We start from the raw sequence: 14,224 nt of genomic DNA on the forward strand, positions 1-14,224 counted from the left end.
AACCAAGTCCACAGAGAGTCTCAGCAACTCAAGACACCTTGTTAACAATGCAGTCTGATTCAAGAATGTGGAAACCTCACCCAAACATCCTTATTCACCTCTTAATTTAGGATAAACACAGAGCCGATGCATACCCCTAGCAAATATTACAATTCAACAATACCATACATGAATGGCATGTCAAGTTTGGATGCCTACAAGTATTAGCCTTGCTCCTCCTTTAATTAATTGTGTGCACAGAGCAGACACATGCTTATATGTGTACCATAAGAAGAAACCAAACTAATAGTATATTTATTCATTTTATTTAACAAACGTTATATAACACTTGATTGTAAAGAAAACTCTCTAAGCTGTTTACACACACACACACACACACACACACACACACACACACACACACACAGATAGATAGACAAATATTTATTTATTATTTATTATTTGATAGGGCCTTTTCAGTGGCTGCCCCTAGGCTCTGGAACTCCCTCCCTAGGGAGGCAAGAATGGCCTCCTCTGTGCAGTCCTTCTGCCAACAGCTAAAGACTTTTTTCTTCCGGCAGGCCTTTGGAACTGAAGGTTTTAAGGGTAGTGACTGAAGAGGATGCTGCATGTTATTGTTTTACTTGTATGCTCCTAAACTGGGTTGCAGTATTTTAAGTGTATATCTAATTGGTTTTAACATCTTAATAGTTTAATCCTGTTTTAATGCTGATTTTATATGTTTATAGGTTTTATATGTTTATAGGTTCTTAATGATATTTACTTATTTTTATCTGGAAGCCGCCTTGAGTTCCAGTTTGGAAAAAGGGCAGGGTATAAATAATAATAATAATAATAATAATAATAATAATAATAATAATAATAATTTATATCCCACCCGTCCTCCCAGCAGGAGCCCAGGGTGGCAAACAAAAAAACTAATAAAGCTTTAAAACATCATAAAAACAGACCTTAAAATGCATTAAAACAAAACAACTTTAAAAACATTTTAAAAGTTTTAAAAACATCTTTAAAAAAGGTTTAAAACATACTATTTTTTTAAAAAAAACATATTAAAAAGCAATTCCAACACAGATGCATATATATATATATGCAAACAAGATTCATGTATGATCCGCTATTCATTTATTTTGGGTAAAGGGGTGTTAACTCTAAAGGGTCACATAGGAATTGGTGGTGTTTTATCTCTATTACCATTATGTGTTCCATTTCATTATGGAACTACTGACCAAGCTTTCATTTTCCTTTTTTGAGCTGCACAGAGATGGAGAACCAGACTCTGCATGAGTTCATCCTCTTGGGTTTGACAAATAACCCCAGACAGCAACGTATTCTTTTCACACTTTTCCTGCTGCTGTACATAGCATGTTTGCTGGGGAATGGGGCCATTTTGGCAGTAGTCCTGGCTGAACCACAGCTCCACACCCCCATGTATTTTTTTCTGGGAAATCTCTCATGCCTGGACATATGCTACTCTACAGTTACTGTGCCACGAATGTTGAGCGATTTCCTCAGGGGCCACAACACTATTTCTTTTATTGGCTGCCTGACTCAGCTCCACTTCTTCCACTTCCTGGGCAGCAGTGAGGCTCTGCTTCTTGGTGTTATGGCAGTCGACCGCTATGTGGCCATATGCAACCCTCTACGTTACACCATCATTATGAGCAAATGGGCTTGCCTTGCACTGGCTATGGCCACCTGGACTGCTGGTTTCTTTCATGCCCTGATGCACACAGTGGTGACATCCCAGCTATGGTTTTGTGGACCCAATTGTGTTCAGCACTTTTTCTGTGACATCAAGCCCCTGCTAAAATTGGCTTGCAGTAGCACTTCCCTCAACATCACCCTCCTTAACATTGTCACTGGTTCTATTGCTCTGAGTTCCTTCTTTCTCACTCTTCTCTCCTACCTCTATATCATCTCCTTCCTCTTCTTCAAAGTCCAGTCATGGCAGAGCCGTTGGAAGGCCTTCTCCACCTGTGCTTCCCACCTGACAGTTGTGGCTGCCTTCTATATCCCAGTTCTTTCCAATTATGTGCTTGCTTCTGCCAATGGGTCTTCTGAAAGAGACATGGCCACCTCTGTCTTGTACAGTGCAGTAACGCCTGTTTTAAATCCTCTAATTTACACTTTGAGGAATCAAGAGGTGAAATCTGCTTTGAAAAAGATTTTAAAACAGAAACTCCTCTTTGGAAGACCATGAAAAAATATATTTAATTGTCACTTGAAGACTCTTGCAGGGTACCAGGGTGTAAATTGTTACTCAACTCAATTTGGGGTGTGTGTGAATCTGCATGTATGGTGAAGGTGATCACCCCAGAAGCTGTAAAATGGAATGGAAGAAAACATTGGTCAAGAAACTCTGGATCATGACTGAAATAGGTTTGAAAGCCTGTCCTGAAGACAATTTCTTTTTTTCTGTCTGGAGTTTGTAAGAAACAAAAATGCTGATAAGGTCTTTGTTGAGCTAAAATAATGCACTAGTGTGAAGAAGGCACAAGATGTGGCTCGCAGTGCTGAGTGATTGTGGGTCTCCCTCTACCCCAATAAGGCTCAGGATCACATCAACCCCTAAAACAACTGAAAACTGTTTCTGCAGGCATTTGTCCCATGACTTATCATTTATCAATACAGATCTGAATTTTTAGTGAGAGAAAGTTGAGTGAGAGAAAAGGACCAATCAGAATTCAGAAATGTTGAGGTGTCATTGGCGATCAAAAAGGGACTGCACCCAGTGCTAGTGCCTCTTCTTCTTCTTCGCTTAATTTTATTTTTGTTTAGCTCCACATTTTTCTAAAAGGTTTTTGCTTGAATTTCTCCCATATAATCATTATTTGTATATTATGCCCTTATTTCTCCCTTCCCTTATTCATGTATCTTGTCCTGTTGATTTCTTTTTGATATTATTACACTCATACAGTTTTAAATTACAGTGTCTTTGCTTGTCTTCTGCTGATGCCTTTAAATAAATATTTTTCTAATGGATTTAGCTCTTGGTCACCCTTTTTCCTGACTCTGACCATGCATATTGGATCAGTCAGAGGCAATGAACAGATTTAGCCAACTGTCCAATTCTGACTGTATCCTTTTACTTTCTGCAGCATCAACATGCACTGAGTTGTTGAGTAACTACAACATGGAGACAGTTTCATCTGATGGATAATATCTGTGGGTCTGCTCTTTCACATTTTTGACAATATTTCTTAACTTGAGCTTGCTTATATCACTTTCTCACCTTCCCTCTTCATAGTAGTAGTTGGTTCAGATCTCAGTAAAATAGTGATCAGTTTGGGAAGAAAGGATACCATTAATAACTGCTGGAGGGAAAGGAATATACCCAGTGCATTGATGTACTCCTTTATGCCAACACAGGCAGAAGTAAAAGAAAGCCACTGCAAAATACCAACATGCTGAAGCTGATAAATGTGGCTAAACTGAAACTGTAGAAAATACCTTGGTGAGGAATGTCACAATGAACCTGATGCTGGTTTCTTCATTTTATTCCACTATGATCTTTCCTATCTGAGGGTGCACATCCAATGCCCAAAATTTTGGACTTACTCCAAGTCAAACAACACATATACAAATTTGCACAATAATTGAAACAATAAGAGTTAATGGTGTACACCAGCCTTCTCCAACACGGTGCCTGCCAGAAGTTGTTGGACTACAACTCCTATTATCTCAGACCATTGACCATGCTTTCTGGGAGTGATGGGAGTTGTAGTCCATGAACATCTGTCAGGCTCCATGTTGGGGAAGGCTGGTATACACTGTAAGCTAGTCTTCAGCCCATCTTCCTGTTATCCTATGTCCTGGTTTTGTGACTAACAAAAAAAAAAAGCCAGAAAGACAAGAGAAGGGATATGAAGAAAAAGTCCTCAGAGCTATCTTGCTGGAGAAAGCAAATCATGTTCTGTGGTTTTCCAATAAATAACAAGGAACAGAGAAAGCTAAGCAGATTAGGCTGTAATCCTAAATACCAGGAAGCAAGCCGCATCCAACCCAAGTGGAGCTTACTAAATAAAAATACTTTGAATTGTTCTGTAGGACAATGCATGTCAGTTCATAGTTGACTACAGCAGTGCCCTGCCTTTGGATAAAATTCTTGGTACTAAAACTGTAATCAAAATCAAGAGCAAGTGAAGCTGAACATTTCAAGTTCCTCCAATGAGTGAAAATGTGTAATGTAACAAATATACTGTATTTATTTCTATATCTGTTTGGATTTTGATCCTCTGCTGATGCAATCTGAAAGAAGCATTGGTGTCAAATATTTGTAGAAATGTTATTCCTCTATTGATATTTTATATCCGAAGCCCATTCCATGTTGATCTAAAATATTGCAGCCGTACTGCCAGTAGTTGTACATACAGAGGAGTGTTTCTTGAGGTCATTCAGTAGAAATAAGGGAAGTTATAATAGGGAAAAAACCTTGTGATTTAAGAGCATATCTATAGTCAACAGATATTTCTATCACACTTTAAATAACAGGGAAATTGTGCAGGTATAATGAATGCACCAGGGGAGCAGGAGACCTCCCCTCTCCTCTGAGATAGTGTACTGCCCTACAAATTTGTCAAAATGGAAACACAATTTGGGTTGGTCTTTCACAGTCCAATCCACTTCCTGTGTGGCTTGGAAGAATTTGGTAACATGTGCCTGTGTGCATATGGTGAATGGTGGCTACATCATGAGCCCCGAGATTTTATCTGTAATGATCTATTATTATTATTATTATTATTATTATTATTATTATTATTATTATTATTATTATTATTATTTGATTTCTATCCCGCCCTTACTCCCAGCAGGAGCCCATATATCATTTATTTTAGTTTATACACACTGAAAACTATTGGTATTGTTGATTAATAACTTGGAGATCCAAATGTCACATATTTTTATTTCATGGACTATGTTGTAAACTTATACCCAGTGATGTCGTGAGTATTCAAACAGGGGTGCTCAAAAAAGCAAAGACACCTCTTCACAGCCTTGCAACTAGGATCAAGGTGATCAACCCCCCTTGGACACCTCAAAAGTAAGGTAAGCGCATCAACTTATTCCCACCAATAACAATTTAACAGACTTTTCTCTCCCTTTTGATACTTGATACAATTTCTTTTCTCAATAATTGATGGAGAATGTTTGAAAGAACACAGGAGAAACTTTTGGCACAGTGCTATAACAGAATCTCTGCTCTGAAATGTGGCCCTTTTAAAAGAAAATCATCAAAACAGTCAAAATTCATCATGCTACACCTGTAAAAAATAATATTGATCATTAGATGTGACATGGCAGAATTAAATGATTGTACAAATTGTTTTCTCAAAAGCTCACATTGTATTCTGATAATCAATAGGTTTCTGGATTCAATTCCTACATGAATGATCAAGAGCCTCTAACTTAATGATGGTAGTTGTTTTCCCCAATGACATCCAGCTACATTTAATATGCTAAGCACATGTTGCAGACCATTGACACTTACAAAATCATGCAGGGTTCAAACAGCAATCAGAGTCCCATTTAACTGCATTTATCTTCTTTCATACAGCTGGTATAGCACAGTGGGGAGGAGAGCCTGGCTGGAAGTCCAGAGTCTGTGAGTTCAAATCTCCGCTTGTGTCTCCTGGGTGTCAAGGGACAGCTAAAGATCACCCCCACAGTGAGTGGCTCAGGGGTTACATGTCCTGCCACCTGTGCAGCCATGGGCAGTTCTTTCCAATTGTGCATGCTCAAGCTGTATGTTTTTAGTGATTTTACCTGATTTTTATTTTACTGTATTGTATTTTATTCCTTGCTGTGAACCGCCCAGAGAGCCATAGGCTAAGGGCGGTATAGAAATGGAATGAAATAAAAATTAAAATAAATAAATAGTCCCAAGGCGCCCAGTTGCCCCCCAGCTGGCAGTTGCAGACAAGGAAGGGGCTGGCTTGTGCAGCTGTGGGAAGCTGAGCAGGCCCTAGCCAGCTGGGGAGGACTAGCCTCAGAGGGAGGCAATGGTAAACCCCCTCTGAATGCTGCTTACCATGAAAACCCTATGCATAGGGTCGCCATAAGTCAGGATCGACTTGAAGGCAGTCCATTTCCATTTTTTCCATCTTCTTTCATACCATTTATAGCCTTCTCATCTTCAATTCACTTCTATTCATACCTTAATGGACAAGTGGACTCATCAAGGTAGGAGCTGTCTGTAGACTGAGCAAACACAATATATACCAGTCAAGTGATTTGTGTTTGCCCCATTCTTTCCTCTCAGCATGTAAGTTCACATGTTCAAAGTTATAGTCTGCTTTTGAGGAAAGCTACATCTCATAAACCTCAGTAAAGAACACAACAGAAAAATAAAATGCAGTAGGGCCCCGCTTTATGGCGCTTCACTTTAAGGTGCTTTGCTAATGTAGCAGTCTCAATTAGATGCAATTAGTGTAAAGCCCCACTCATAAGGCACTTGTTCTGCTTTTACGGGGTTATGGGGGCATTGCACGCCATTCTATTCAATGAGTTCCGCTTTACAGCAGTTTTTGCTTTACAGCAGGGGTCCGGAATGTAACCCGCCATATGAGTGGGGCCCTACTGTGTTCATGATTATAAAATACAAAGATTTGAGTTAGTGCAAATTAATCTTAACCAATGCTATCTCTAGCCATTCTTTGATCTGAGTCAGGATTTCAGAAGATCCTGATTGCAGGGTAGTTCATCCTATATTTTCTGTCATACTAGCAAGACAGAAGCACACTGAGAAGAGAAGAGGAGACTATTTTGCTTAGTTATTTATGGAATTGGTTATTAAAATGTGTTAGCCTATGTGCTAGACTGTGAAAGAGTCATGCCTTGAAGTTTGTTTCTGCGGGTACCATGATGAACATGAATACAGCACTGTCTTTGTTCCATTGTGAAAGGTTTTATTAAAACAACTGGGATATCATCCATCTTTGGAAGCAGCTGTCAGGCATTACTGTGGCTGAATGAATAGTACCTTCCTCTGTGCTTCACATGTGTTTCTTAGCAGTGAAAAATGCACAGCAAAACCTCCCTGGTATGACATAGGTTAGCAACTTAGTTGAGCTGCAGAAGATACTCAGTTTTAAATTCTCCTTTGAGCTCTTTGTAAACATTGTGCATTCATGATCATGTTGAAGGGATTGCTAGTTTCAACAAATGGAAAATTTGTAGATAAAAGGCTGATAGCTCAGTGTGTTTAGATATTTATATCCCACTCTTCATTGGAAATCTTTCATTAACAGCTTCCCACTGGTTTCCCCTTTAGACACCAAGCAAGTGCACTCCATTTTAATTTCAGCACTGGTGTCCACCAGCCATTCCCAGGCCATTGATTGACCAATTTATTTTGTCTCTTTCCTATCTCCCGGCATACTTTTTTTTCAGAAGGAAAACTTAATCAAATTGTGTGACCTGATCTAAGTTCGAGAAGGTTTTTTGTCATTGTTGTGCCACTTTCACACTTTTTTAAAACAAAAGTAAGGGATAAAAAAATAAATTTCTGGCTAGATGCTAGAGGTATGCACTGGCCACAAGAATCACCTTACATCTGTATCTGCAGTGTTGGAAAGCAACCCAATTTTTTCCTATTCCTATTTGACTTGTTATTTGAGATCTGCTAAATCCAAAGCTCTGCTGCCACCCCCCATTAATTAAAATAGAAAATCTAAAAATGGCTATAAATATTTATTTTTCTTTTCATAGAAGTGGATAAACCCTGCAGTCAAAGGAGCCACTCCAGAACGGATTACGCCTGACATACTTGCAGGCAGATCCATTTTGGGATTTTTGGTACAGGGAATCTTTAAAGTGTTTGGTTGTTTCTTTGTTTGGAAAAAGAGAAGAATCTCTACCTTTTTATTTTCTATCAGAATTGGATAAAATGTACAGACATGGCTGCTCCTGTTGAGAGGACGAAGCCCGCCAAATTTCAGTACACTGGTTCTCTGCCAAGGGCAGACTTTACAATTTTTTGATGGGTAAAAATCACTTAACTTTTCTTGGTGTTTTGTGAACAATTAATCTGAAAGCTGGTGGCAAGAGTAAGGTTTTCCTGGGTATTTGGGTAATACTAATACTAACGGATTGGCAATGAGCGACATCACTGGGCACTTTACTTAAGGGACAAGCAGGCCTTGCTGAGTGGGGGAAAAGAGTTTGAGATCTACAGGGAGCAGAGGAGAAAACTTTAATATAAATATTATGCAATGTAATGATATCACAGGTACCCTAAATCTGATGAGAGGAGGCCGGAACTCTGAACAAGCAAACTATATCTGGGAGAAAAACAACAGGTGGAAATAAATAAAAGGCAACAAAAAACAACATGTAGCAGTGTGTGTGTATGTGTGAACTCTGACAGAAGTTTGCACAAATCTAATGTAAAATAAGAGAAAACAAATGAAAGTAAAACAAATAAATAAAGCAGGCATTGATTGCTGGAAAACAGAAAAGGATTAGAATAAACAGGAACAAATGAATCACATGACAAGCCCTACAACTGAACTTAGGAAGAATGAGAGTGTCATGACCCAAACATTCCTCCCCAGAAAACACTATGTTTGGAAAATAATTCACTGTTACTAAAACCTAGCCTGTCAATCAAAATGAAGGATCCCTCCATCTCTCCAGTCTCACCCCATTCAAGTTTCACTAGTCAGTTTGTTTCACTTTTGTAGCAGTTACTTAAAAAACAAAATCACCATATTTGGGGGGGGGACCCAAGTCCTCTTAACAACTGTCCTAAAGCCTTCTGATACAGGTAGAGGACTTTACCAACACTCCACAGTCACTTTACATTCTTGATGTTGCTTAATTAATGGAGAACCAAACAGAGGTTACTGAATTCATCTTGATGGGCCTGACCAATCTCCAGGAGCTTCAACAGACACTCTTTGTCTTTGCTATCTTTCTGCTGTTGTATTTGACCAGCCTAGTGGGAAATGGAGCAACTGTGGTTACCACAGTAGCTGAACCAAAGCTTCACAACCCTATGCACTTTTTTCTTGGGCCCCTTTCCTGCCTTGACATTTTCTTTTCCACAGTCACTGTTCCCAAGATGCTAGCTGGTTTTCTATCAGAGATGCAAATGCTTTCCTTTGGTGGTTACATGTCCCAGCTCCACTTTTTCCATTTCTTGGGCAGCAGTGAAGCAATTCTTCTTGGAGTCATGTCGTTTGACTGTTACATTGCAATACACAACCCTTTGCATTACACTATCATCATGCGCAAGAAGGGCTGCATGCTCTTTGTAGCAGCCACTTGGCTTACTGGCTTTTTCATCTTCATCTTTCTGTGGGCCAAACCACACTGAGCACTTTTTATGTGACATCAAGCCGTTGCTGAAACTGGCCTGTGGCAATACTCACCTCAGTCTCATACTCCTCAGTACTGTCACTAGCTCCATCATCATGAGAGTGCTATTATCATCACACTCCCCTCCTACTTCTACATTATTGCCTTCCTTCTCTTCAAAGTGCAATCTCACAGTGGTGGGCAGAAAGCCTTCTCAACCTGTGGATCCCACCCGATGGTGGTGGTTTTGCTCTATATGCCACTGTTGTTTAACTACATGCCACCTTCTGTGAGTAATGCATCTCAAAGAGACATGATGGTAACTCTAATGTATAGTGCAGTTACACCTGTTTTGAACCCACTTATCTATACACTGAGGAACCAGGAGGTCAAAACTGCTTTTCAAAAGATTCTGGGCAGGAAGATTTTCACTTTTCATAGTGGCTGATCAGATACTTCTAGGAAGAGAATGAATAGGGCATGAATGCAATAAACCTCTCCCACTGTTGTTTCCCAGCAACTAGTTTCCAGAGGGAGACATCACCATTTCTGGAGGAACCTTAAAGTTAGCATAAGTACAAAAAGCTGGGGGGGGGGGGCTGAGGGGCAAAAACAAACAAAAAAGCCCAAAGAGGATTGAGCATGCTCAGAGGTTGCAGACTGCTATCTCAATTGTTGTTGGTGGAGGGGAATGCATGGCTGAAATACTGGATGGAAGCACTCTACTCTGAAACATTTTGTTGTTTCAGGTTCTCCATGTTCCCTCTATTTGTGACATTTGGGAGTGAGTGGCAATCCTTATGTTGCCAAAATTGCCTCAACCATGCACATGAAGTGTGTGTCCATATGTGGAACTAAGTGAGAGAGTCCAGAAATCAGACAGGAGGAGAAAGTCAGTGACACCGAGAAAAAATTGAAAGGAACACACCCTCAGCCAGGAAGTGCAAGGGCTTAGAGCAGGAGAGAAGCAGGGAAGGAGAAGGCATGTTTATATTGTGTACATAAAGACTTCAGTTTTATATAACTCCAGACTCCTCGCTAACAGCATACAATTTTTGAAACATGAGGTAGCCATCAACAGTCTTGAGGGAACACTATGGTTTGCAGATCTTCAAAAGCATTTTTTTGGGGGGGGGCGACCCTATGGTGTTGGGATACAAAACAGCCCAATGAGCTCAATGGTCACAGCATGCTGAATGTCAGTTGGTAGTGATGGGGGACTGAGAAATGAAGTGGGAGGGGGTCCTAAAAGAAGGGATGGATGGCTGACAGAAGCACTCCACTCTGAAACATTGTGGCTCACATTCTGCATGTTCCCTCTTGTTTTGACATTTTGAAGTGCGTGCCAATCCCTATTTTGCCAACCTCATCTATGCAGAAGTGTAGTATATGGGCATCCATGGAGTGGGGTGAGCAGTTGACTCTGCCCCAGATGAACCATAATTCCCAGATTTCCAGCTTTCATTTTTATCTTATTAAGAGAGTAAGTTTCCAGAATTTGTAGAGCCTGATATATAAGGCAAAATGTACAGGCACTGTTCTCTTTTTTCTTTTTTTTGAGAAATTAAAACCCTTTTGATGTTTTGCTTTGCCATCCTCACCCCTTCCCAAGGAAATTCCAGTGGACACCCATGCTGTTGTAGAGGATCCGAGGTATCCTCAGGCTTCCAGTAAGAATAACAACTGCTGCTTAATAATGGAATTTAAATGTTAAAGCCTCTAACAGCAGTCAGCCATCTTGCCAATAACATAGACAGCAGTAAGAGGTTCTTCCCATTCTGCCTTTGGAGCATAGATGGCCCCTCCTACAGTGTGTTACACTGTCTCTTTACTCTCCCGGTGCCTTTGCATACACTTTACCACACAAAGCAAATGTATTTCATTGCCCCTATATTGGTGGTAGTAAGGAGTTGTGGGTGGGAGAGAGTGGCTTATGGCATCCCTACAGTGTAACTCATACTGAACACTCTAGGTCAGGATTTGAGTGGTTTATAACAATGTCGACGTGTTGAACAGTGGTACTGGACCTCTAGTGCAGGTTGTGGTTGCAACTGGCCTGAAACTTGAAGGTAATTTTTGACAACCCTGCAGCATTTTCTGTTGTTTTTATCCCTACATTGCAGGTTGAGCTGAGAGAGTGGTATACAACATTTGAGCTGTAGTGTATGTTATAGGACTGTGCTGAAAGAGAGTAATTTACAGTCACCCTGCAATACAGTCCACTGTTAATATTGCAGGTCAGAAGTAGGGTTGATGGTGATTTGCATTCCTAGTCGAGAATCTCCCATCCTGCTCAGGTTGCAACAAAATCAATATACTTCAAACTGTATCTTCAATTCTCCTTCCATGACAAATCCAGCACTCAGTTGCCCATGGAAGCCCCATGCTCCAAAGTCTTGCATACACATACATTGATATATTGCACTAATTTTTGTGATGGTACTCACTGGTACAGAGTATTGTCAGCTCTTTATTTGCTGCCTATGGCAACCAATCTATGCTGCCTCTGCTGCCAATACCAATGTATGTACACCTTAGTGGAAAATCTGATGCACAACCCAGGTGCATTTGTGGGGGGGGGGCAGCATGGTGGAAGAGGAGGAAGGTCCAGAATACAGGCGAAATAAAACACATGATCTTGCCTTTTCTCCCCACTGATGAAAAGACCATGAGAGCATAGGTAAGGCAAATAACACTGAGATCAGACTTCTCCAACCTGGTGCCATCAATCCCAGCCTCCCTATGTAATGAGGAGGAATGATTAGAATCGTAGTCCAAAACATTTAGACATCCCCAGACTGGGGAGGCTGATCTAAACTACCTCCCAGGTTTGCTATGAAAATGAAATGTGATAACCCTACTTGTACACCCAGATTTTTTGAGGGGAGGAGGATATAAATACCAACTTGATCACCAGCAAGCTTATGCTTTGTTGTTTATTCTTGGTCTACTGTATGATGTATCTATTTTTATGTACTTTAAATTTTATTGTTCTAAATTATTGTACACTGCTTTGCTACATGTTATGAAAACAGATATAGAACTCTTCTAATAAAAATAATGATAATAAATGTGGCAACTGGAGCATATTTAAGACGCATATTTAAAATACATTTGCATATATCCACAAATTTGTGATTTACATACAATTTGCCATATACATACAAGATGATTTTGTGTGTATCAGCAAATTTGCCATATACATTTTGATAATCAAATAAAATAATCTTAAATGAACTGTGATAATTTACAGTGATACACAGATCTGGCTATTTTATACTTGCTTTTAACAAATCACAATCTCCCTCCCCCCCCCCCGCACAGTGTTCTTTGGGATGTTTATAGATATAATGGTGAAATTGTTCACATTAAACAATTTTTAAAAGGAAATTGCAGCATACAAATCCAGGTGATGAAAAGAAACATATAGGACACGTGATTAACTCCAAAATAATGAAATATTTACATGAAGAGTGATGATGTGGCACTATGCAGAATACTACTAGTGTTTCCCATATCAGGCTAGAAGAGACATCCTTTCTAATTCTACAATTCTGAATTGAGGATTATCTTAGTCTCTGTTTAGCCTTACAAACTTCTTGAATGCCTCTTTCACTTCTTTGTTCCTAAGACTGTAGATAAGAGGGTTGAGAACAGGGGTGATCACTGTGTACAATACAGCTACATATTTGTCCATGTCCAGGTACATGGATGGAGGTCTAACATAGGTGTAAATGAGTGAACTGTAGAAAAGAGTCACCACCATCACATGGGACGAGCAGGTAGAGAAAGCCTTCTTTTTCCCTTGCACTGAGCGGATCTTCAGGATGGAGGAAGCAATGTAGACATAAGAGACAAGAGTCAGCAGGAAGCAACCAAAGCCCAAGAAGAGGTCTGTCACCAACATCAGGTATTGGTTCAAGGTCGTGTCCGTGCAAGAGAGCTGAAGTAGTGGGGGTAGCTCACAAAAGAAGTGGTTGATGGCATTGGGCCCACAGAAGGACAAGCGGAGGAGGGAGAGGACATGGACATTTGCAAGTAGGATACTGAGCAACCATATACCAATCACCAGGTAACAGCAGATTTTCTGGTTCATGATGACAGTGTAGCGCAAAGGGTGACAGATGGCTACATAGCGGTCAAAAGCCATCACAACCAGCAATAACAGTTCAGTGGCCATGAAGATGACAAAGAAACAAGCCTGTGTTAAGCAGCCTTGGAATGAGATGGACTTTTTCTCATCGAGTAAGTTCCTCAACATCTGAGGAACAATTGCAGTGATGGTACAAACATCCAATAAGGAGAGGTTGACCAGGAAAAAATACATAGGAGTGTGAAGTGTGCGATAGAGCCTGATCAATGTGATGATAGAAATGTTACCCACAAGAGCTACTACATAGGCTGTTGCAAAGGCCACAAACAGGGCAAGCTGTGCTTGAGATAAGCTAGAGAAGCCCAGCAGGATAAAATCTGGCAGAGCAGTTTGGTTATTATTTTCCATTACAACAGATAGTTTGGGCCATACTGAGGGAATTAATAATAACTGAGAAGATTTGATGATCAGATTATTTCTTACTATGGAAGAAGACTATCCTGTGATGTCAAAAGAAGTCTTCGCTTTAGAGATCCTGCAAAGGAGGAAGACAGTTAACTTGATAAATCCACAGTTAAGTCCTGTGCATTACTAAGAAATAATCTCCACTGAGTTAAATTCCCAGTTAAGTATATCTTAAAGATGGGAAGCCTCTGGGAGGAGGGGCAACTTTGAATTTTGTATGTTTCACCATTCAAGACTGCAGCTCCTCAGTCAAAAACTTTGGGGTGAACTCAAGGGATTGCTCACAAACAAGTTTTATAAAGAAGTGTTGGATCTACATAGCAAAGAACTACCAAGTATGGTGCAGAGAAATATAGAAATACTCTT

General features: G+C 40.1%; 2 protein-coding genes and 1 pseudogene across 2 annotated transcripts; 2 read left to right on the forward strand and 1 right to left on the reverse strand.

Annotated features, from left to right (window-relative positions):
- The first annotated feature begins 1,264 nt into the window (after positions 1 to 1,264).
- LOC133367958 (olfactory receptor 12D1-like) lies at positions 1,265 to 2,203 on the forward strand. The gene has a single exon (XM_061592044.1). It carries the CDS (start codon positions 1,265 to 1,267, stop codon positions 2,201 to 2,203), a length of 939 nt encoding a protein of 312 aa, XP_061448028.1.
- Positions 2,204 to 8,824: 6,621 nt separating this feature from the next.
- Positions 8,825 to 9,748, forward strand: LOC133367959 (olfactory receptor 12D1-like; annotated as a pseudogene).
- A 3,123-nt stretch (positions 9,749 to 12,871) lies between these two features.
- Positions 12,872 to 13,801, reverse strand: LOC133367960 (olfactory receptor 5V1-like). Its single transcript, XM_061592046.1, has one exon. It carries the CDS (start codon positions 13,799 to 13,801, stop codon positions 12,872 to 12,874), a length of 930 nt encoding a protein of 309 aa, XP_061448030.1.
- Between the last annotated feature and the right edge of the window lie 423 nt (positions 13,802 to 14,224).

Source organism: Rhineura floridana, chromosome 11 (assembly GCF_030035675.1).
Source record: "Rhineura floridana isolate rRhiFlo1 chromosome 11, rRhiFlo1.hap2, whole genome shotgun sequence".
Taxonomy (NCBI): Eukaryota; Metazoa; Chordata; class Lepidosauria; order Squamata; family Rhineuridae; genus Rhineura; species Rhineura floridana.

What these genes read in the sequence shown, in the direction of transcription:
- LOC133367960 (XM_061592046.1), bottom strand. Translation starts at nt 13,801, where the DNA reads ATGGAAAATAATAACCAAACTGCTCTGCCAGATTTTATCCTGCTGGGC.
- LOC133367958 (XM_061592044.1), top strand. Translation starts at nt 1,265, where the DNA reads ATGGAGAACCAGACTCTGCATGAGTTCATCCTCTTGGGTTTGACAAAT.